The sequence below is a fragment of the Candoia aspera genome, chromosome 1 (assembly GCF_035149785.1).
Source record: "Candoia aspera isolate rCanAsp1 chromosome 1, rCanAsp1.hap2, whole genome shotgun sequence".
NCBI lineage: Eukaryota > Metazoa > Chordata > Lepidosauria > Squamata > Boidae > Candoia > Candoia aspera.
The window spans coordinates 224,326,478-224,351,066 of NC_086153.1; the positions used below are offsets into that span (position 1 = coordinate 224,326,478).

General features: G+C 38.2%; 1 protein-coding gene across 1 annotated transcript in view; it reads right to left on the minus strand.

The window, feature by feature from the left end:
- IGFBP2 (insulin like growth factor binding protein 2) overlaps nt 1–24,589 on the minus strand; it is a 64,434-nt gene that overhangs the window by 10,361 nt on the left and 29,484 nt on the right. The window contains exon 2 of the mRNA XM_063288839.1: nt 1,553–1,749. Coding sequence (XP_063144909.1) covers nt 1,553–1,749 — 197 coding nt within the window. The remainder of the gene's footprint in view (nt 1–1,552; nt 1,750–24,589) is intronic.

Genomic DNA, 24,589 nt, shown 5'->3' on the forward strand with positions numbered 1-24,589 from the left:
GCAAAAATCCCAGAAACCAGTAGGCATTATATGGGTCCACAGACATTCTAGAGATTCACAATCCACATACGTGAATGTGTCTGTCTTCACTGATCTGCCCTTAAACCTCTTGCTGCAGTTCTGTTAAAGACGAACATGCTCCTAATTGAAAAACTCCTGTTGCTACCAGCTGAATGGTATAATGACATATCTTGTTGTTTTTCATTTACAGATTTTATTTGATTAAAAAAAAGATATGATCAAAGTGGGAACAATTATTGTTAGATCACTGTTTACTTTTGATGTGGCGCCAGTGAGATTAATGCATGCTTGTAAATAAGCCAAAAAGTGGGCTACAAATGAATGTCAATATTTTATCCACTATAAATAAATAAATGAATAAATAATTTATATATGGCAGCCTACTTTACACACAATAATCTTTGGTGGCTCACAACAAAAGTTAACAAAAACAAAAGGCAAAACAATAATTTCACACAACGGAACATTACACTTTCCATGACGTTGCCATAACATCCCATCAACTCCACATTTGCTGGGTTCACTTCCATTCTAACCAAATGCTTGGGGGAAGAGCCAGGTCTTCATGGCCTTCCAAAAGACTAAAATCACCTAGTCCTCTGCCTACCCAGTAAAATTCTGTGAAATAGGTAGTGATTGCACAACCAAACCCTCACCTGGAAGTTAGTTACCATTTTACCCACCCAATTTAACATCACATCTTCATTACATTGTTACCATCATGTGCCATTGCCAACCAAACTACTTTTAGCCTAATCCAAAGAATGCTTTTATCATTTGTGCCAATAATAAACCAAGAGAGTGACCTGGATAATTTTTTATATTGGATTTACAATATAAAAGCTTTGTTAAAGCTTTGAAGAATCTTGTGAGAAGGGACAAAGAAGAAAAGAAATCAAATTCTATGACATTGAATGGACTAAAGTTTAAGACTGTTTGAAGTAAAAGGAAGGAATATAAAGTTGGTTTATTTGATCAAAGTTAAAAGTAAAATATGTTGTTATTTCTGGTAACCTTAATGGACTTTCTGCTGACACCAGGACTGAAAAGGGGATGCTTTATGGATTTGCCTATAGATATGAGATGGGATATGGGATGAAGAGATAATTGGTTCTAAACTAAGAGGGGGTGAAGAGTTACTAAAATTGTTTATACCTGTTATGATGAAGGTTAGAAGTAACTTCTTTATATATTTTCTTTCTTTACTATATTCTTCCTTTTCTTTTCTTTTTTTTCTATTTTCTACATTTTTTCTTTTCCTTTGCACCTTTCACTCTTTATTCTTTCTTTCTTTTAGTTTACTATTCTATTTAAAGTCCTTAATATAATTATTTAGATATAAAGAGAACTTCTCTTAACACAAGCATCCCCAAACTAGAAAAGGATTCCCTAAGACATAATTTTAGAAAAACCTTCAGTCAAATCTTGTACAGCACCACTCAAAGAAGATTAGTATCGTAAATGGAACCAGTAGATCCTTGAAGCTACCTCATAATCATAATTTATTTCACACTAGCAGTTATCAACTCACCCTAAGAGGTTGTAGACGTATCTCAGACTTGATATGCTTGCCCATCAGCTTCTGCTGCTCATTCGTTTTCTCACGAATTATGGCCAATTCCTTGACAGTTTTCACAGGGGACTTTAGCCGTCCTGTTCCAATCACTACACCAGCGGCACCATCTACAAAGTTTTCCACAACAGATTCTTCAGAATGTTCTTCATTATCTAACAGAGATAAGAAATGAGTTAAAACGAAGAAAATCTATTAATTTGCCAGCCTCAGAAAAAGCTCCCATAGATCAATTTGTGGAATATGACCTCTGGCCAAACTACATGTGAGGGGTAGGCCAACTATGATAGTTTGAAAAATGCTCATGTGGAGATGTCCTCATATGGAGGCATCCTTATGTGGAGATCATAAAGGGTTTGCTCCTGTTTCTGAGGAGACAATTCCTTGCTGCCAAATAGATTTCTGAAGAGGCAAACCCATCATTACTCTTCAAATGCTTGGTTGTACAAATCGACAAAGTATTTAATAATGCATTCATTTCAAATCAAAACTCATGCAAGTCTGAACCACAGGAGACAATTTAGCTAAAGGCACAAAACATAATGTACCATTGTACTATGAAGAGAAATAAAAACATTTCAGAAAATGTTAAGTGCCTGGCCACAACATGGTGTTTGTTATGGATCCATTTTTCCTAAGATACAGCAGACCACATTCACTCCTGACCCATTATTCTCAAACTTTCATGAAGCATCTAAGGCAGAATAAAGCTAAAGGGGGAGGGTGGGGCTGCAAATTAATAAAGGAAGATGGTAGATTGTCTCCATGGTCTCATAAAGACTCATCCTGGAAAATAATAAAATCTAAAAAGAAATAAAGTACCTGTAATTGTATATAAATAATGCTAAATAACAAATCAAACAAAAAAGCAAATATAACAAAATACCCTCCCTGTTCTTTATAACCAAACTTACTATCACACTTATTCTAATGTATAAATAAGAGGGATTTTTCTTAAAGCAGGTGTCCCAAAACCAACCAAAATGCCCCTTCTTGCTATATTTCTTTGATTCCTTACTAAGGATAGCAAAACCTTGCATAAACCCTTCACTGACTTTTAAATAATAAGGCAAAGAAAGTGGAATACAGAAGGTTGTGTAATTCAGGAAGGTAAAAGGTTGGAAAAGCAGAAATAATGCAATAAAACTAGGATTACTTTTTTTAAAAAATTGGGAAAAGTCCCAATGGCTAGGCTATCAGAACAATGATAAGATGCAATGTGACCCGTTTGGTTTTAGTTTACCATGTCGTATGAATATAACAGTTATGGTTTATAAACAAGTTTGTGCCTCAGTTGTAGTAAAAACTGTTTATGCAATAATGCATCCTTTAATACAGTATGGCTTAAGAGAGCTCTTTAGGAGAGATTTTCATTCCACTGAAACTACAAATACTGAACCAAAAGACTAGAACATATGAACATTTCGCATCATCCTAACGAAACCAATCAAATTTGGACTCATAGTAGTTTAAATGTTGTTTGATACATTTCACACTTTTACAGATTACCTCTTACTTTTTGTGATGAGGTGGCCTTCTTTTTCACTAGTAACACTGCCACTTCACCTTCCAAGGTAAAGCTGGTGCTATCAGTGACTACAGTAGGTAGCAGACCGAGAGACAGTGCGTTCTCAGCTGAAGTTCTGGAATTCTTATACTGAGATAGGACTTGCCATGTAGCTTACATGGCTCTCTTAATGAGAAGGCTAGGACAGATTTCTAGCTTTATTTGGTTTTATAGTTGGCCAATCAAGTCCTCATAGAGTTAAATCAGACCACCAGTGATGATTTCAGAGATGCACTTCACTTACATCTTCTGTGCCTAAAGAATTCTTAAAGCAAACAAGTCCTAGGTAGATTGTCAAGTTGGATTCCATATGCAAAGTTAGGATTTCTTAGAAAAATTAAATGCCCTTGCTGTCCCAGTCTATCGATCATACAACTTGCCTGCTACGCAGCTTACTCTAGCAGTTTTTGTCATGGAATGTTTGATTACTGAAGAGTTGGTTGAAGGAATGGGATTCCAACTTGACCATGACAGAAGCATGGTTAGGAAATAGTTAATGATCTTAAACAAGTCCAGGCCAGATAGACTGTATCTTAAGACACTGACAGAACTTGCTCTATTATTTCTGAGAAATCCTTAAGAGGCTGTCCCTATTTTGAAAATGGGAAAAAAGAGGTCCCGGGGAATTATAGGCCAGTTAGCCTCCTACTGATTCCGAGAGAATTTTACAACAGATTATAAAGTCACTGAACTGTCCATGCTATGAAAATGATGCAGTGTTTACTAAAAGTCAGCACAGATGTGTCAAGAACACATCGCTAGTGCATAATACTGTGACACTTGAAATAGAAAAGGAGCCATGCAGCAAGGGCTGGAACGGCAGTTTCCGTGTTTGTGGTTTAATCACTGCTATGCTGGAAAGCTGAGTTTTGAGAATGGTCCAAGAATGTGGATAGCCTTTCAGATATGTGGTTCATTATTAACCCTACTTCCCCAATACATTATCTTCTACCCTTATCCAATCTTTTCAGCATGACTGTGGGAGTGGGGAAGGGATTTGCTAAACAGGCCAATGAACAGTGTGTTCCAATGGGTGGTTGCTTAGCAAGTTCCTCTTATTGTCCTGGACTGCTGCTGGCAAGGGGACGATCCAAATGGGCATCCAGTGACCTCCTTTGGCTGTAACCTTCCACAGGAAGTGCTTTCAAGCCCTTCAAAAGCACACGGAAACAGCAGCTTGACAATCCCTCTTCAGCCTGAGTAAGTCCAGCTTTAGCAGCATGCCCTACTTGTTCGTTTTGCTTTCTTTCCATTGCTGAAGGTACGGACTGGGGGGTGAACAATGGATTCATTCTTCCCCATCCTTCCTGTAGGTCAATGTCATGCAATCCTCATCATTTATTCAATTTATAATCCAGGATAAAGGTCTCTGCTTGAAGTATTAAGTCCTTGTTGTAGCAAAATTGCTGCATCACCATTTTCTAAATTTCTACTGGAGACATAAAAACTTAGTGTGTTTGGAGAGGTAAATACAAGTGACATTTTTGTAATCTCCATTCTACATACTTCAGAAAGCCTGAATGTGATTTATTTGCTTTTCAGCATTGAGACTTACAACCTAATGGTCTTCCCTCAGCATTGCTGTTTCACACATTACAGCATCTCTTCCTTCTTTAGTTTCTGTTCTTCCATTTGTCAATACTCTTCCAAATTTGCTTTTTGTATTTGAAGTTTTCCAAACCTTGAATGGCTTTTCAGGATTTTATGTCAAGAACTTTCAAACCTTTCTGACTCAAGGACCGCAGGTGGGTGGAGTCTACTGATGTAATCAGTGCATGTTAAGGATACATGTGTGTATGTACATACGTGTATCTGTTAAATATTCAAATACAGTTACACACATACATAAACATGCCATACTGTTTTTAAAATCCACTTTTAAAATACATTGTTCTCTCCACTGCACCTATAAAATAAAAGGGATTTTCTATTTCAATTCACCTTTGCAGTGGATTATTGATCATTTTCAGCTACTTGTACATTTTGTGATGTGCAACTAGTTGCAGACTTTGGATAATGGAGATTAGAAAGGATTTTACAGGGAGAAGGCATAACCTCTATTACACACATCTAAGTTATGAGCAGGACCAGGCTGCGAACAAAAGTGTCCTGGAGAATACAGGGTGTTAACTCCCTATGTGTCTTTTCCCATTTCAGTCTATTTTCTCAGTCTGCCTTTTCTGAGGTCACAAACAACTACCGTGATCTTATTCTAATTTTATCTTCCATAAAGCTTGGATCAATTGCATTTCACCATTTATGGGACTTTGTATTTACATCAAATCTAGGGAACAATTCTTGAGATCACAGTCTTAATCATGACCATCACCACCCAGACTGTAGACAGTTCATACTATGCACTCCCATGACTTAAATTATCAAAATGACTGTGAATCTCTGGTCCCTAGAGGAAAAAAACTGTATCCAGAGAATGTCAGTTTCTGGCCTCTTATGCTTTTGCTGAATCACTAAAGAATCCTGCCATTTTAGCTGCTGCAATTTAGTATCTCGATATTCAAGCATTTCTCATCTCAGCTACCAAGCAAAGAATGAGTAGTAATCCCATTTAATCTGTCTTATCTCTATTAGCAATCCTGAAGTTCTGCCCTAAATCCAAATATCTAAAGACAGTCCCAATGTTAAAGAGAACATGGAAAGATGAAGGTAGCTGATGGATTCCAGTGTCATCATACATGACACTGCACATTGCAAGGTAAATATAGTGAGAGATTTTACAAACCCAAAGAAAGCTTCAGCTTTATTCCAGAAACATCCAAGACAAAGAAAGATTGAGATATGTAAATATCTAATTAAATATTCTTCATACTGAGCCATAGCAGACAGGCACACAACCACCACCTCTTGTTCTTATTAATACACACAGAAACAGTGTAAATGCTTCAGGAAAGAGCCTCAGCCTGCGATCCTGTCCATCTATCCCACTTCTCTTCACTGCTCAGTAATTCGTGGTTTAATAATATCACAGAGAGTTTTGCAGATTAATCCTCATGGTTCTTTGACTACCACTTTACTGCCTAGAAGTGTCCTGACAAGCAGGAACCACGCTGAGATGAGGAATAAGTCTCTAGTGTTTTATTACTGCTACAGTAGACAGAAAATCCTACCAAACTGAAGAAGCGTGAGAAAACCCATACAGATAAACCCCAAAAGTCAAGGCGGGTCTGTTCTGTGTCTCTTTGAATGACTGCTCAACTCCTCACTACTACGCATGCGTTTCCCCCCCTGGATAGGGGCCCCCTCCTGCTCACCATCAGTGCTCATGACAAGAAGGTGCATTAAACATTTGTACACATAGAATGTGAGCCAGCATTGAGTTATGCCTTTTACCTTGACTATCTCCCCTTCAAATCATATTCATAATCTCCCTTTCCTGCTACTAAATTCCCATTCCCCTATCTCAATGAGCACCAGTTGCTTCTGAAAAATCATTTCTGATTAACCAGTTGGAATTGGAATTCCTGCAGGTATCAGGACTGAATTTCAGTTGAATCAGAGATACTTCATATAAGACTTGCAGATGATATTTGAGGAAATTAGTGCATCTCAACATAGCCAGTCAGCTCAATGTGCAAATTCTGGTCATGCTCCAACCTTGGAGAAATCACTTGTTGATTTCTATATAATAGGAACAATGATGACATTCCAACTGGATTAAAATTATGAAGAATTTTGCCCAGTGGAAAGAAGACATGAAATTATTAATAATCCTCCTCCCCCCTCTACTCCTTCACTTTCCAGTGAAACTGGAAATTTGATACTGAATGGAAAGAATTCTCTGGAATAATGAATGTTTCCCTTGGAGGATTTACAAAGAAGAACATCCTCACTTTTTAAAGCCACTGATCTGTGTGACAACCCAGGAAAAATGATTTAATATTGAATAAGGAAAACAAGATATTCCCATATTCATATTCAAAATGCCATAAGAGCTATTAATTCCAATAAAGCCATGGTGTTAAAAATTCCCATGCAGCCCTTACATTCCACATTTGAGAAAGCAATTTCTGCAGTTTTTCCGAATTTTAGAACCTTGAGACCCAACTGGAACTAGAATGAGTTGCGTAAGACAACAATTTCTCTTCTGCTCTCTACCCCATCTAAAGAACTTGGACAACTGCTAGCAGAATAAATAGTCCCACACATTTCCTTTAAGTTTTGGAATATGTGTATGTTTACTGAATGCTCCTGTTTTGCTTCTCTTATATTCTACTGGAGAAGAGCAATGGATCACCAACTTTTTTTTAAAAAAAAAAATTCTTTCTTCCTTGGGCCATTCACCTTACACTGTGAGCTTGTACGCTGAATTATTTAACGGTCCTCATATATTTTTCTTGTTTTAATGTAGTATGTTTTTATCTGATGAATTGACAGAAACATACAAGTAACAAACATAAAATTATGAGATTAAAAACATATCATAAAACACAGACCTACAAAGAAATCAGAATTAAAATAACAGCTCAGGAGAACGTTCAGCCAAATATCTAATAGAGCAGCAGTGTTTCATCTAAATACTTAGGGGAACATTTTACACTGAGAAGCCATCACAAACAAGGCCCAGCTCTAAAAATGTTTTAACCCTTATTTAATGAGACTGAGTAATTTGGAGCAAGTCTTCCAATGTCAAATGAAGTATTCACGGTTCTAGTATTTTTATTTTAGATTCCTCATGTTTCACACACAGAAGATATGATGAAGTACAGACTGCATAAACTCAAAAGAGCAAAGAAAGGAAAAGTTGGCTTTATATAACACTCTCCCTGGGTGCCCTGCCATTTGCTGATGCACAAATAAATATAGAAGGCCCTCCAGCACAATACAGTCGAGTTAAATCAAAAGTATTACAAATATGGGGCTGCCATTAAAAACAACAATCTTCTCTCTCCTTCTCCATAACATTTAGGAATACTGTATCCAGCAGATGACCCTGAGCCATTTAGCCAGAAGGAGACCAGAGGGCTTTAGTTTTCAGATGGTAGCCTTGGGATTGCCCTAATATTTAATTCCAGTCATTATTTTAGAAGCCTCCCTTCTTCTTTCATTTCAATAGCCGGACTTAGTATACATTCCTTTATTTAAGTTTATTAACTCATTTAATAGATATGTTATAAAGGTACCAACGAAGGACTTCCTTCCTTCCAATGGAAATAGCAGGATTGAGACCTCTAACCCAGACTGAAGCTGCAGCAGAAGGCAAAATGTTAACAGCTATGATCTTCTATCAGGATCACCTCCAGAATTAGCCCTCCCTCCATGTGTGCAATTTCTTTTTCTTTTAAAACTATCCTAATGGCATACTAAAGGTAGCATGCACGTTTTCTATGAGACACCATTTAATATGGCACTGCCTGAAAGCTAGGTATGCTTAGGTTTCAGAACAATGTACTCACTGCCAATTCTAAAAATCAGTTTTCAATCAATTCAATTAATCAACCTTTTTCTTAAAAAAAACAAAGGAAATGGCCTTAAAAAAGATGGGAAGCTGAAAGAAATGAAATGAAATTAGTGTGCTATTTGACAGCATCAGTGATGTGACAAAAGAAAGGAAATGCAGAAAAGAAGGGAATCAAAGAAGGACCAGGAAAAGAAACACACAGGAGACATTCTTCAGCCAATCCATGAGAAAGATCAAATTTAGCAGAAAAAATAAATTAATCAATTTCTCAAACAATTGTTCTCTGCTGTATCAAACACAAATCCAACAGGTCAACCTGACTTAAAATTTCACATAAACAGGCAACAATGTTTGGGGAAGAATGAAAGAGTAAACGGATACATAACACTTTTTTAAAAGTACCGTGGAAATTCTGAACCACCACTACCACTATATGATCCTAATCCAGAAATACCATTAAGGTCTTTATTGATGTGTATATCCAAGTGATAGGAAACACTGAGCAGCGAAATGACTGAATAAAGCTGCTTGCTGGAGTTGAAGTATGAACATCTGCAGCTACCATATAAAATTCTCATGGCTATTCAGAACAAAGCCATGTTCTAAAACATGTTTATTAGCTTCCACCACCCTCAGTTAAGAAGAGAGCGGCTCTGCTGCACTGCGTTACAACTGTTGTGACCACCGCTACCTCTGCAGCTGTTTCAAAAATATGCATGTCTGGTTTAGTTGGACTGCTAAGCTTATAACTTCTCTATTTCCATCTGCTGGACAGGTTTATTACTTTCTTTTATGGTAGAAACTCCACCCCAGGCAGGAATGAAAAGCTCAAGCTGTGATCATTTGTTACATCCTGAGTCAGGCATTCAATTAAGTCCTCCTGTCCCATCTAAACTCTGAAATAGATCCCAAATAACTGTAGTGCAGGATCCAAGTTGCTAACAGTTGGAAGCACACCAACACTAGCTTCCGGAAGGAAAGGAGATGCCGAAACTAAAGGTCTTTCAGCTAGTGAATACAAGTAATTCTACTTTCCTCTCCCTTCCCCATTTCAATTGTTTTTTAAATATCCTGCTCAGTATTCCTTCACAATTTAAAAACTCCGATTATCTAGAGCCTGCAATTAGCTTAACAGAAAGATCTGAACAGCACAAAATCACAGAACACACATTGGATAATGTATATATCACCATATTCCTATTACTTTTGCATACCAGCTTGAATTAAAGGAAGGCAAGCTGGTTCTGCTCTTTTGAGACCCACGGTCAGCATTTCTAAATTTTGATATAATAGCTATAAACATAAAGTTCTCTAGGATTTCCATATTGCAGGATGAATCTGAAAATGTAAAGGGTATTACTATTTGATATTACGCCAATAATCCATCACTACTGCAGGTCAACATTAAGCCCTCTTCCCATTCTCTTGAGTGAGGGGCCACTGTATGTTTTCTCTATCTTAATCAGTTATAAGAGTAACAAGTCTAAATCCTAGTGCTGGGAGTACAGCATAATAATTTTGAATAATTTTTTGGCTGTCCTGTGGAACCATAATCTCATCCTAAAGGGAGGAGAGGCACTAGCGTATCACTGGTGATTGGTGATTCAGACTCATTTCCTGTTAAGATGATGAGCCGGTGGCAATTTTTACTTTTCCCCAAAAGGTAAACTGAAACTTTTGATATGACTCGGCGCACTCTTCCAGACACTGGTCTTCCCAGTACAAGAGACGTGAGTAGGCATGGGACATCTATGCATTTGTCACTCCATGGCAACCTAATCTCATGTGTACAATGTCATTCAGCATGTGGCACACTATTGCAAATGTCATGGTGAAGATAGGCAGCCCAAGGTACCACACAAAAGAACCATCTGTTCAGTGGCTCTCATTCACTAAAGCTACGTATGAGCATCTTTCTGCGCTCAGATGCAATGGAAGTTTCTGTTAGTTGAAGTGGGGTACCACATTGCTGCAATTCAAATTTCACACACATCTCTCTTGTGCAGCTGCAAACTCTTGCACACTCATTCTTGGGCTCTGGGCCAAGTCTTCCACCATTAAACCCTGACCTTGGGCCAGTCACTTTCTCTCAGCCCAACCCACCTCACAGGGTTGTTGTTGTCGGGAAAATAGGAGGAGGAAGGAATATTAGGTATGTTCGCCACCTTGAATTATTTATAAGAATAATAAAGGTGGGATAGAAAATGAATAAATAAAGTAATGCTTTCAAGTGTTCTTCCTTTTACCCAACTTGGGGATGACTCTGGCCAAGATGGCAGGCATAGAAATTGATGCAGCCCGCAAAAACAAGGTCAGAAGTACCCTGCTACTTACCCTAAAGGGTGGTCTGGATGTTAAAACAGCTAGTGCCAAAAGGTGATGTAATAAATGGAAAACATTAAATTAGTCTGTGCTAAATGCTCCCATAACAGTTTGAAACCAGCACCCTTAAACTGTGTGTTACCATTCTGCTGAGAAACTTAAATCTTAATAAAGGAACCTTTGAATTGGATTGTTCAGATTTTAGAGTATCAATGTCTACTGAAGGCTAAAATAATTAAGATGAAATTCAAAAAAGCTATTCAGTGGAAACTTGTTCGTTGTTAGAGAAAGATAAACAGCAATTCCCCACCCCAATAATAATCCCCCTATTGCATCAGTTCAATGGCAACAAAACAAACAAATCCAAACAATTATGTTTCCTAATAATATGAATGCAATAATCCTATATTTACTTGAAGTAAATCCATTAAAATTAATGGGCATATTTCTTTAAATGCACTCAGCACATTTAAACAACGTATCAAGGACCTGGAAGCCCAACAGGACCAGTCTGCTCCACCTAAGAAAGTTTTTCTGAGCCGTCAAGCCCCTTTTTACAAACCAGCGAGACACTTACATCACGTAATCGTTTCCAAATTCCAAAGAGCACTAACTTTAGCACGCTTCAACGCTCTCCCCACAGCAGTTCTGGAGGGCTGATACAAAAAAGTCCCCTATGTGCTTCTGTGGACACGGGACTGTTGTAACTACAGCTCATGTCCTGCTATACTGTACCCTCTATAAGGACTCAAGGACCCACCTTATAACTCCTTCCCTGGTAAAACACTCGGGAAATTCAGATCTTTTTTATGTACAGTTGTTACTATCAGGTCAGGATGACTCAGTCTCCTTGAATGTAGTTCCGTTTTGTTATATTGCCTGTAAAATTAGGGAGACGTTGATTATCCACTGACAAAACCACCACCAATTGTAATATGTTATCTTGTTTTGTTCTTACTTTATTTTTTATTTTTACTGTGCTTTTGTTTGCAATTCTGGTCAGTGATGGTAATTAAAAAAAAAATCTTTGTGGGCCTAGGTAGTATTGTGCCCCAGTTACCAGTTTACTGACATGATCAAGTGATAACTTGGATGCATTATAATCTGCCCAGGATAGATGTGCCTATGATGATTGGCTTGCTATCCCCAGAAATGTCAAGCATTCCATCTCCATGTACTCTATAAATAAATATATTTCAAGACTTAAATAAAGTATAATCAGATAATAGCAAAACTGTCTCCTCTACTTTTTATATCAGAATTAATGCCTAATCCACTAAGGGACTGTACATTTGCTTCCTAGAAAGCCCAAATCAAGCACTAAAGCAGGCCACCGGAGGCAATTCACACTAGGGATTTGTAGCATCGTCCAGCTGGTACTATGCTGATATGCCAGCAGGCTAAAATGAGCTCACGTTTGAGATTACAGTGTAGTGATAAAGGTGGTACTCCTTCCTTATTGTGTCATCAGACTGTGCCAAGATGCTCTGCTGAAGAAGTAATAACAACAACAGCTGTCCCAAGACTGTTGGTTATTTGGACAACATTTCACAGTGTTGCTGGGAGTTGGGTGGCATATGAATTAAATTAAATTATTATCCCTTTATGGGGAAGGTCACTGTGAGAATGGTGGAGTTCCAACCGCAGGGGACCTTAGAGGAAATGGATTACTTGGATCCTCTTCAGTAAAGTTTCAGACCATGACATGGGCCAGAAACTGCACTTGTTGCACTATTGATGGCTCATGTGAGGATGTGGCATTGTCCCTTCTGGCCCTTTTGGATCTCTCAGCATCATTCATTCATTCTGGATTTCGTGAAAGAGCTTGAAGTTGAGGGTACTCTTTTGCAATGGGACAGCCATATGGTGCCCTCCCTCCTGTTAATTGAGAGAGCAGTGAAAACAGAGCTGTTCAGGAGCGCTTTTAAGGTTAGATCTTATTGTTGGGAAATACCTCTGTTAGTATAGTACTGGTAATTTAAAATATCACTGTATAATTTTTATTCAGTGTTTATTACAAGTTTTATGCATTAAAACACCAGGTTTCCATTGGGAGTGCAGCAATATAAAAATTAAGTAAATAACGCAGACAGGCCTTATGTTGCTACAGTAATGGTTGGGTAACATTATAAATGGCTAATGTGAAAGTCCTCCTCTGTTAAAGTGGAGCCTACTTAAAATGAACATATATAAAGGCCCACTAAATTGTTTCAGGCAAGCCAATTAAAAATCTCTAATTGTCCCCCAACATCTCCATAAAAAGGAAATACTACGGTCTGCTCCATTCACAAAGTAACTTTATCAGCACTGTCACACCAGTAGCAGAGATAGTGTGTTTGTCCCATCAGTGAAATAGTACAATCTGCCTACTAATGAAGGGTACATTGCAAAGTGCAGTAATCTTAAACATCTTCAACTGTGGACACTTCTAAAAGCTCCATCTGCTGAACTGTCTACAGTGATGTACAGTATGGAGCAGTCTTTGCTGAAAAAAAAACACATAGCCACAGCTATGCATACTGATACCATGATATGGTTTAAATTGCAAACTGCACACAATGTCATTATGGGATCATGGAGTAGCTGGAATTTAAACAAAAAGCAGTAAGGGTTAAAATGTTCAATATAAATCCATACCCTAAATGTGATGAAATTCTTACCTGTTCCACCACATATTTGCAGATGGCATTCAAGCACTCTATAATGCTGTAGGTAACAGCATATGCAACATTAAAGGCTTATTTACTAGAGGAATTTGTTGATAACAAGCTCAAGATTCCACCTCTGAAATCTTACACTGAGACAAAATATTTCTTAACTCAATTAAAAGTTTATAAAGTATTTGCAAACTTCTAGGTTCTAACCATTCTTCATGAATTGAGACAGTTAAATATCCCAGAAAGAAAGGTGTGGAGGACGAAAAATGAAGATCAAGTTTCTCTATATATGGTTCACAAAAGGAAACAGGCACGAATATAAACAATTACAATTATAGATTATCAATGAATCTATTAATGGTGCATCTTTATAGAGATTCCTAAATGGAGACATGGAGTATTTGGGAAGGGAGGATGAGGTTTAGAAGGAGAAAGGTCTATGAACTAAGGAGGCTTAAAGAGTTTTTTACTTCCACTGGGTAAGCATGAAAATGGCTCATTTGCTAAGTCTGAAGACATCTGGAGATTTTAAAATGAAATTGAATCTTTTTTTGTGCAGGATTGAAAAATGCTAGAGTGGACCCTCTTCATATGCATTCTGTAGAAAGGGGACTTACAGAGTAAGTCTATGTGCTCCCCGCCTACAGAATGCCAGGAGGGAAGGCTTTTAGTCTAGCCTTGTCTACAGTGTATCAACAGGTTAACAGCATCTGGCTGACCTTGTCTCATCTGAGAAGCTAAGCAAGGTTGAGGCTGGGTATTCCTTGAACAACAATGCTGCTATATGCTAGACTGAAAAGAAGAAAATTATTCTGGAGGGAACCAGTGACAAACCATTTCCACTCTATTGCCAAGAAAACTGCTTGGTTGTTTCCATACAGTCATAAGGAATGGTTTGCCCAGCTTAGTGGCAATGTCAAACAACATGTGGCTAACCTCTAAAAACTAAGCAGGGGCTGTCCTCTTTGAACTTGCATGGGAGACTCACCAGGAAATAATAGGCCAGTAGGTTAGCCTGGGAAGATATGGAGGAGCTTGATGTGTCATACACAATTTATCATCTACATCAGTGTTTCTCAACCTTGGCAACTTTAAGATGTATGGACTTCAACTCCCAGGATTCCCCAGCCAGCATGCTAATCTCCCAGGATTCCTCAGACAGCATGCTAATCTACATTATGAAGCTCTAGTAAGCCTCCATCACCTTTTTCTACCTGGGTAGATTTGCTGGTTTTGCTATAGTGAACTAGAAATGAAAGCCCTGTGATCCCTCAAAGGCCACAAGATTTATTGTTCTTGTTAGCATGCACTTATTTGCAAACAAACCTTTACTTCACCAAAACTTAAAACTAATTCTAAAGAAAATGGATGAATAAATGGACAATAGCCCTGGTATATAAATTGAGAGGCAAGTTCTATATTTTTTAAAGAGTGCTTTAAAAAGTATGTCAGAAAAAAACAGATTCTGCCCATTTCCTTCCTTCATCTAGCTATACTTTATGAGCAAAACTGAGATACTGACAATAGAAATGCTATCTTTTGCATACACACATGTTGTATTTAATTTGCTTTTTATTGATTCCTTATCATTTAGATATTGTTACTCCAAATCACACTTTTGTTTCTGAAATGTAATTTTTTAGCTTTAAATGCATTGTGTTCAGGCAGAAAAGGTGTTTCTTCCTTTAGCACATCCATTGCTTCTGTGAGCACAGTGCAGAAAGACAGAGCTTGAACAGATTTCAAAGCCGACTAATGAACAGTACCTACGATTCATGAGTGATGTAGGCTCCTTCCGGATGAGGCTTTTATGGTGCAATAGCCTTGCCTTGGCACATAATTCTACCACACAGCAGATGTCATCATTCATTTGTAACCTCCCTTGTTCTCCTACCACTTCATTGGTCTTTTTTTCCCCTTTGCCTTTTCACAACAAAACCCATTAAAGTGGAAAACTGGAGTAGCCACACAATGCCTTTTGATTGGTAGCACTAGAAGCCATCCATCTGGAGAATCACAACCCTCCACTTTAATGAGTTTCACCTCTGTAAGAGTCAGGGCTTTGTGTAAGATATTTCCATAGCACTTCTAGCTACTCCAAAACACTATTTGTTTAAACTTCGGGCATATATTGTTGAGAGTCAGATGTTATGGTAATATTATTTTTGTTTTCTTCTCAGGGGCATAGGAAGCCAGAAATGTTAATTTGGACATCCCCCCCTCCAAGATTTTGCTGAAAATAAAGCCTGAATGATAAATATTAGCTCTTTTACCATAATAAATCTCTCTGTCTCTCCCTCCCCAATCAGGATATTCAAATAGCTTGAGAGTTACAAAAACAGTATCATTAAAACTAAAAAAACCTATATATAACAACCTTTGTTTAAAAAAATCCATCAACATTTGGCAAGATGCAGGGTCAACTGGTTATAGGTCAACTCTGAACACCTTCTGGAATAATTGCATAGTACCAAATCATACAGGTCCATGAGCTGAAAACAAATGAACTCACACAGTTGACTCTCTATAGGCTCCAAAATGCACCTTCACAACTGTGATCTTGAGTTGGTAAAGGAAGATTTACTGTCTGCAGTTAAGATTCAAAAGGCTACCTGTGGTGCTCCAAATAATTGCTGGATTTCAGAACTCTCACTGACCCCTCAAAAGCCTCTCCTGAACACCAGAGGCCTCTCCTGAGCAGTGTTCAACAATGAGGTTTTAGAAGGTTAGCCTGGTTAGTACTTTATCCAAGTACTAACAAGAAAGTTGAAAAAACATCCCAGAAGATGGCAATGGCAAACCACTTATTATTTGCAAGAAAACTACATGGAAACAACCATGTAGTCACCAACAGTAGAGCCCAACTCAAAGGGCATTTTACTTTTTTAGGTGCCACTATCATAGAAGAAAGTCAGTGATCCTTTAGAAAGTCACAGAAGTATTTTCCATTGACACACAAAGCTTTTTCAATGCAGTAGCCTTAATCTAATGAAATTTGATAGTAATATTTTAATGGGGGGAGGGGAATTGCTGCATCCATTGCTTCAGTGAAATCTTTTAAATGGAGCTTTTGTGATCCAGGTAACAGGGCCTATTAATTTCAATATCCACATGAATGTTTTCTTTTTTTTATATATATTTCTTACAAAAACAAATTGCAACATATGACCATTACTAAATGTCAAGTGAACAGGGCTGCCCTTTGGACAGGACTGGAAAGTGATATTCTTTTATAATCTGTGAGCAAATAGTGTACTTTGAAACTTCATTTGACATGCCAAAATTTGCTTCTGTAAAGCTAGAAGGAACGATCACCTAAAGCAGTGACCAAGCTCCTAAGGGGACAGAGTCATATCCAAGCTGAGAAATCAAGCCAACAATGGATGTCTATTGAAATCAGCACTGCTTTATTTCTAAGTAACAAGGTTTGTGTGATCAGAGTGCGACCAGTTGCTGACCATTTTCGTTAAATGTACCAACGTTGCACAGTTTGAGTATCTACACTTGTCTTTTTCATTTAATTATAGCATTATAGGGGAATGACAAACTGACCTCAAAGAAGCATTAAAAATGGTAGTGCATACTCTTTCACATAATATGCTTTTAATGATTCGGAAATGACCTTGCAATCATTCCATTACTTAACCACACTGTAAGGCTTCAAATTCTGACATTCTAAGAGAATCTCTACACTCTATTGAAACACACAAAGGGGTGGGTGGGAATCCCATTCAACAATTGAATGGCTTTTTGAGTTTTTTTTTTTTTTGCTTACTTGTTTCTGCTAGGGGGTACAGTTTTTCTATTTTTCTGCTACTGAAATTACTGTTACCATGTAATTGCAGTTTTATTACTTATATCAAAATATTAAGACCACCTTTTGCTCGGTCAGCTATTAACAGTGAAATTCTTGTCCAGTAATCAGAAAGTAAAGCTTCAGTAAAAAAGTTTCAGACTGCAACGATGTCTAGCTTTTCAGTGTGCATTCATCACTTCAGTGGTCTAGAGCCTCCCTGGCTTTCCTCCCTTCCCTTAAATGCCAGCTCCTTTTACTGTCCCCCCCCCCCTACTTTCAGACTGGGAAGTGTGAGCAGCCAAATAGGAGAGACAGAAAGATGTCTAGTAGAAAACAAGATCAGCAGCATACTCTGCTGCCCCTAATAATGCAGCAAGCACAAAAACACCAAGAGAAAGTCAAAAGAAGTTCTCATGCTCCCTGAGAATAAAGTAGGAAACAGAAGCCTCATTTATGGAGGAAGAAACCCTTTGAGAAATTGTAAGGCAGATTTTTGCACAGTATTAGCATATCATTCAAGTAATACATCGAGACAGGAAATAACTCCTGTTTACATTTACAACAATGCAGAACACCATATTGGGGGAAATTGAAATGGTAGCAAGACTCAGTTACCATTGTACTCTGGCTACAACCACAAATCATATTGGCTAAGATCCATTAATAAACAAACACCACCACCCCAAACTTTGGCCAGCATCCCCTAGACATGGCACACTGTCCCCCAAGGGACAGACATCAGATTCCATCTCTGCTCACATTTCACTGGATTTTACTAGCAAGATTCTTTTAATACAGTAATTTAACATGATTTTTGTTGCCTTCTCCATTTTTAAAATTGTGATGTTACTGTTTTTACATTTTAAAATGTATTATTGTTGATGTATTGGTCTGATTGCTGTGGTGAAGCAAGAAGCCAGGAGAACTCTAGTATTTTCACAGAAGGAACCATGATGCAATTTGTCAGAACAATATTTGTCAGCGTTTCTACACTGGAAATCTAGGCAACTACTGTATATTGTTTGGAAGGAAGGACGGACGGACTAGTGGCTGGCCCAAGATCAGGGTCTTGCCATCCATCCCCACTCAACCCCCACCTGCCTACAGATCAACACAGCTGGTTACTTGTCAGGTGCTTTGAATATTGTTTTGACGCAGAAAACTGTCATAATAAATATTTTTGAAAATATGTTGTTGGGGCATCACTGGTTGGTAGCACCCACTCTTTGCCCTGTTGCAAAGTAATTTTGCATTCATTCCATATATGAAAATATCAAGAACTCATTTGTCTGTAAACTATCATTTTGTTCAATCACTTCTTGAATGTGAAATTCCCATCCAGAGAACCAACAAAGGGATCTTTTGTAAGATGGAATGTAATTTTGGGCAGTGCTTCACAGCTACTCCTTTAATGCTCTGTGACCCCCCTCCTCCTCCACCCACCAAAACAGTTGGATGATTGGCACATCTGAGAGTCAGCTGTCAAGAAATACTTCTGGCAGCCCCCCCCCCCTTCTCCTGTCCAGAGGTGTTTGCAAGCTGTCACAAGGGATTATGTCATCCAGCAGCAAACTACAGATTGCACTCTTTCATAGAGTTAGTAAGCCATACATGACTAACGCAGGCATGTGTGGACAAGGGACATAGTAAAAGCTGTGCCTAACAACTTGCAAGGCAGAAAGTCAGGAGGGATCATAATTCAATGGTATGGCACATACTTTGCCACAGGTTCAGACCCTAGCCACTCAGTGGGTATTGGGGGATACAAAAGATCTCTGCCTTGAGGCCCAGGGAGATTCAGAGAAGATAATAGTTATCTGTATTAATAATCCAGAATTATTTATGCTGGATGCCAAATATAATGGTTAATGGCTGGGTTCATACATGATGAGGTGTATTTGATTTTGGCTTAGCATGCTGTCTGAATATGACCTTTGCAATTTGTAAGCCTGTTTTATAATTTGGCATGTTGCATGAACACAGCCAACAGTAATTCATTCAGTAAACCACAGTTAAGCAAAGTACAATTTAGTCTCTTATATTGTTATAATTGAAAACATTAAATCCTACCATGAGGAAACTCCTTTTGTTTCATCACAAGTTCAGCTCTATTTGATTTGCTGGGGGTGCTCATTTGCACATTTATGTTCCTACATATTTGTTCATACAATTTATTTTTATATGGTTTTGCTGTTGTTTTGGCTTTGCTTAGACCACTCAGTCATTTGGTTGGGGCTGTTAAGAAATAATATTAAATAAACAAATGCACACATAAAGGAAGAGCTTTTAAAAATACTTCTTTAAAGCAGAATATTTATTTAACTCATCCTTTATTGAGTCTCAAGATACTAAAGACTACCTCTTTTGCCCATTCCCCATGCTGACTCCTTGTTGCTTTTGCAATCTTGACTGGATGCATAAACAAGGATACTTAAGTCCCAGTAGTGGTCTCTTTCACAATTGCCCCATTGGAGTTCAAGAATACATAAAGCATATTGCTTTCATAACAGTAATAACTTTACTGATTCCCTGATGATATCCAGACCTAGTTTAAACTACAATTAGTGATTTTCAAATCCTGAATATTCTTGACCCTGTACCAACAGGATAACAGTTGTGTGAAACTGCCCAATGATGGGTTCTTCTTCACTGCAGATCTGCTTCTTATGCCCCCACCATCTGAAATAAGATAGGTGTTTTTAAAAGACTTCATCAAACTTGGGGGAATTCCTTTCCTTGAGACCTTTGCTTCAATGCTTCCTACAATGCTTATATTGCCAAAAAAGAGGAATTATACCATCCTATCTGTAAAACATACATGTAGATGCTCACTTAGGGACAATTATTCTAACTTAAAACTGAAATACTGTACTTTATACATAATGGGGCAAATAGAGCCCAAGTGACTAATATGCATGCATGATCCACTATCTGGATGTTGACTGTTGATGGGCCTCTGAGAAGCTCCGATTCTTATTTTATTTATTTATTTATTTATATTTATTATTCAAATTTAATTACCACCTATCTCCCCCAAAAAGGGGACTCTGGGCGGTTTACAATAAAATCAAACTATAATCATAAATGTTAAAATCTCATAAAACCAGAAACATTACAATTGCAATAAATACATATAAAATCCAAGAGGGTATAAAATTCCAAGCTGGTGGGAGGGCCTCTAGGGTGCGAGCCACCCCAAGAATGGTTACCCACTTTCCCGCCCCAGGCGAGACAGCAGAACCAAGTTTTCAGGGCCTTCCGGAAGGTCAGGAGTGAAGGGGCCTGCCTCACCTCCGGGGGCAAGATGTTCCAAAGGGTGGGGGCCACTGCAGAGTAGGCGTTTCCTGGACCCTGCCAGATGAAATTCTCTTACGGACGGGGTCCGTAACATGCCCCCTCTGGATGATCGGGTGGAGTGGGCTGATGTAATGGGGATGAGACGGTCTCTCAGGTAACCTGGCCCCATGCCATGTAGGGCTTTAAAGGTGATAACCAACACCTTGAATTGGACCCGGAAGCAAACTGGCACCCAGTGCAGCTCGCACAGCAAAGGTGTTATATGTGCTGACCTAGGGGCAGAAAAATGGCCTGCGCGGCTGCGTTCTGGACCAGCTGAAGCTTCCAGATACTCTTCAAGGGTAGCCCCATGTAGAGCGCATTGCAGTAGTCTATATGGGAGATGACCAGGGTGTGAATGACTGTTTGGAGGGCTTCTCATTCCGGAACGGGCGTAACTGGCGCGCAACCTGATATTTATCTGTAATATCAGACTTGGACCAGCTAGTCATTCAAACAATCTCTGAAAAATTACAACACATGGTTTTATTTTGGTTTTAGGTTCCAGGGCAAGGGCAGACCCCTTTACAAAGATTTTTCAAATTAACTGCTTCTTTGTGTTTTACCTCTTTTGATTAATGATACTGCTAATAAATTTTACAGGCACTTTCTTTTTCTTCTTTGTACTGTATATGAACATGACCATGATATCTGAAATTTGCCAGCATGATAGGCAAAGGCTGAACTAATCTTGAGTAAGACTCAAGAGTGAAGATGAATTATCACTTTAATTTTCCTCATAAAGCAGGCTGTGCACAGAAGGGTCTTCCCACTCCTTTCAAAAAGCATTTCAGCATTTTCCATGATTCTTATCAGTGCCCATATGGAAAATCTCCATTGGCCTGGCTGCTCTAGAAGGATGAGAAATAAAACAATCCTATTTCTCATGAACAAACCCATAGGTGATTTAATTAACAAAACAAGGTCCAATTCAAAGCCGAATGCCATGAACAGAACAGTGTAATTGAGGGATGTCTCTGCATCCAAGGAGCTGCTATCAGTCAGACTCTGTCTGGCTAGAGCAGTGTTTCTCAATCTTGGCAACTTTAAGATGCATGGACTTCAACTCCCAGAATTCCCCAGCCAGCATAGCATAGCTGGCTGGGGAATTCTGGGAGTTGAAGTCCATGTATCTTACTGTTGCCAAGGTTGAGAAACACTGGGCTAGAGCAATAGTTGGTCTTGTCACATTTATCCAGGAGGCCATCAAACCAGCCAGCATATGACATTCTCCAAGTCATTTTCCAGTCAAGTGTTGAAGCAATTTTCAAATTCCTGCCTGCATTTTTATGAAGGGTTCTTGAGAAGAAATGAGCTGAGTCATGCATAGCAGCCAAGATTTCAACATTGATTACAAGTTTCTTTAACACGGAGTTGACAAGGGACTTGACTAAACATGGGATATGATGCATTCTAAGAGGGTAAGTAAATGGACGTCAGATTTATAGAAATTATCCCGCCTCATTTCACGCAAATTGGATGCATTAATGCTTACACTTTTTTTTAATGGAAGGGAGCAAAGTAGCCAACATTTCAGATGATTCCCCCGTCTGTTTCCTCTGCTACTTTCATGCCTGGTCTTGGCAGAAGTGAGAGAAGAGGAAGAGCTCTCAATCTGTTTTATATTTTATTCTTATAAATAGTCATTAAATTACTAATAAATCCACACTGCTATAATATAATCAGTATAAAGTATTATTGTAAAATATCACAAAATCTCTGCTATGGTAACACATATTGCTCTATCCTTTGATTAGTAGAAAATATTGCGTTTTCCAAAACAGATAGATCACACATTTCCAACAACCATTTCTTGACATCTGGAATAGTATCACATTTCCAATTTCTCAATATGATTCTTTTAGCCACCCCCCATGCTCAATACAACCATGATTCCTGATAAACTGTCAGATTCCAAAGCTTTGAGATATAAGATAGATAGATAGATAGTTCAACATTACTTTAACATATTTAACATTTAAAGATTTCCCCACAAATCTGCTTATATAGATTTATATAATATTTGGAATAGACTATTGTGCTTATATTTGGGTACACTATTCCAAAAAGATACCAAATGATCACATAACCATATTATAGGGGTCAATGAACCCTTAAATATTTTACACTTCCAGTGTAGAAAATCTGATATCCATCCGTTCAAATACCTTCTCTGGAGAGTTTACCACACCCTAAATACAATGTTTTTGATGAATCAACTTTAATCTCAGATCTATTGATACCATTTTAACATTTTTAAGGACATGAAATGATTGATGTGGTTTTATTGGAAATTCCAGTTCTTTAATCCATGTTTGAAATATCCCAGAAACGCCCACTTTAAAAATATTTTTGAGGTTTTCATAGGTTTTAATTCTATTATGGATTCCATCAAGTAAGAGAGCAACTCAGGCATCTTTCAGGCAGCTAAAGCATCTGGCCCATATTGATCCATCAGAACATGCTTAAATTGAAGATACCTCCACTGTTGTGAATTGGGAGGACCAATTCAGTTCAAAGTTTTCTCCCACCCTATTGTTTAACAGCCTCCCTGCTGGAAAAGACATGCAAGATCTCAGATTCGATGACATCTCTGATAATTATTTTGAAATCCTCAAAATTCATGATATGTCTGTCAGATACAGGCAGTTCAAAGGTTCATAGCTATGTCTGATCAATCATGAGGTTCTTCCAATATATCAGATATGCCCTCAATCAGGCAAAAATACATTAATCTAGAAAATTATAAATCTAGAGATTTATAATCTATCCCTTTGCTGTGGTCGTATTAAAAATAGCTAGTATTTTTCCTCAGGAAATATGGGGAACCTATTACCATGGCTTACCATGGAGGCTGGTAGACTTCAGAAAGCTCATCTTAGTAAATATTGATAATCCTACAAAAGCCCAGATCACTTCATAAAACACAATGATGGCTCAGGTAGCTGACACAATGGTACTCAAGTACATCCCCTCTAAATAGAGCTCAGGAAGTTACTTGTCATACAGCTAAGCGTAAAACGATGAGCAAAAGGTAGCATATTAGCAAAATCTGTAATTATTCTGATATTCAACACAATATAAAATACTCAAAGATAATGTCTACCTGAATAGGAAATCTAGGCAGAAATATGTAATTATAGTATATTACAGAGCACTTTCTGCCTAGATATTTGGCTCTTTCAGTACTCAAAATGATACTCAGTCTGGAACAGATTAGTTCTAGTTAGTCCATCCCAATCTTAGTAATACAAGCCAGGATGCCTTTTGCATCTATGATCAACCTGGCGACAGTATTTTCCTTATGAATCTATGAATCACTCCATAGTAAAATTCTAATTACTTTTTAAATAAATGGCAAAAGAAGGGGACCACAATGAACATCTTTTTAATACCAAAAAGCTAGAATGTTTGGGACTCTTTAACTTGGAAAAATGGCAAAATTATGCATGGCATAATGAAAGTGGAGAGAGGTCCTCATAATCCATCTCTTGCCATTGTTCCCCTGCAACTGGTATTTAGAGGCGTGCTGCCCCCAGTTTGGAGGTAACATGGAATCTTCTCCTCTTGCTTCTGAGCATGCCAGAGGTATTTTGTTGACCACTATGCGAAACAAAATTCTGGGACTAGGATGGGCCTTGGCATGAACTAGCAGGGCTGTCCTTATGTTCTTAGGCAGACATTCCAAGGGTATATAAGAAATGCAGTGAAATGTCAGGTACTGGGGGGAGGGGATCCTTCCTTCACAAAGATCCAGGTTTTAGAAAGAAGTGTGAGTAGGCAGATTTAAGCAAACAAGGAGAGAGAAGATCCTCTCTTCCTCCAGTCTTAATCATTAGGGAACATAATGGAAATATTAATGGAGAAACAGATAGGAAAAGGTTGGAACATACTCAGAGTA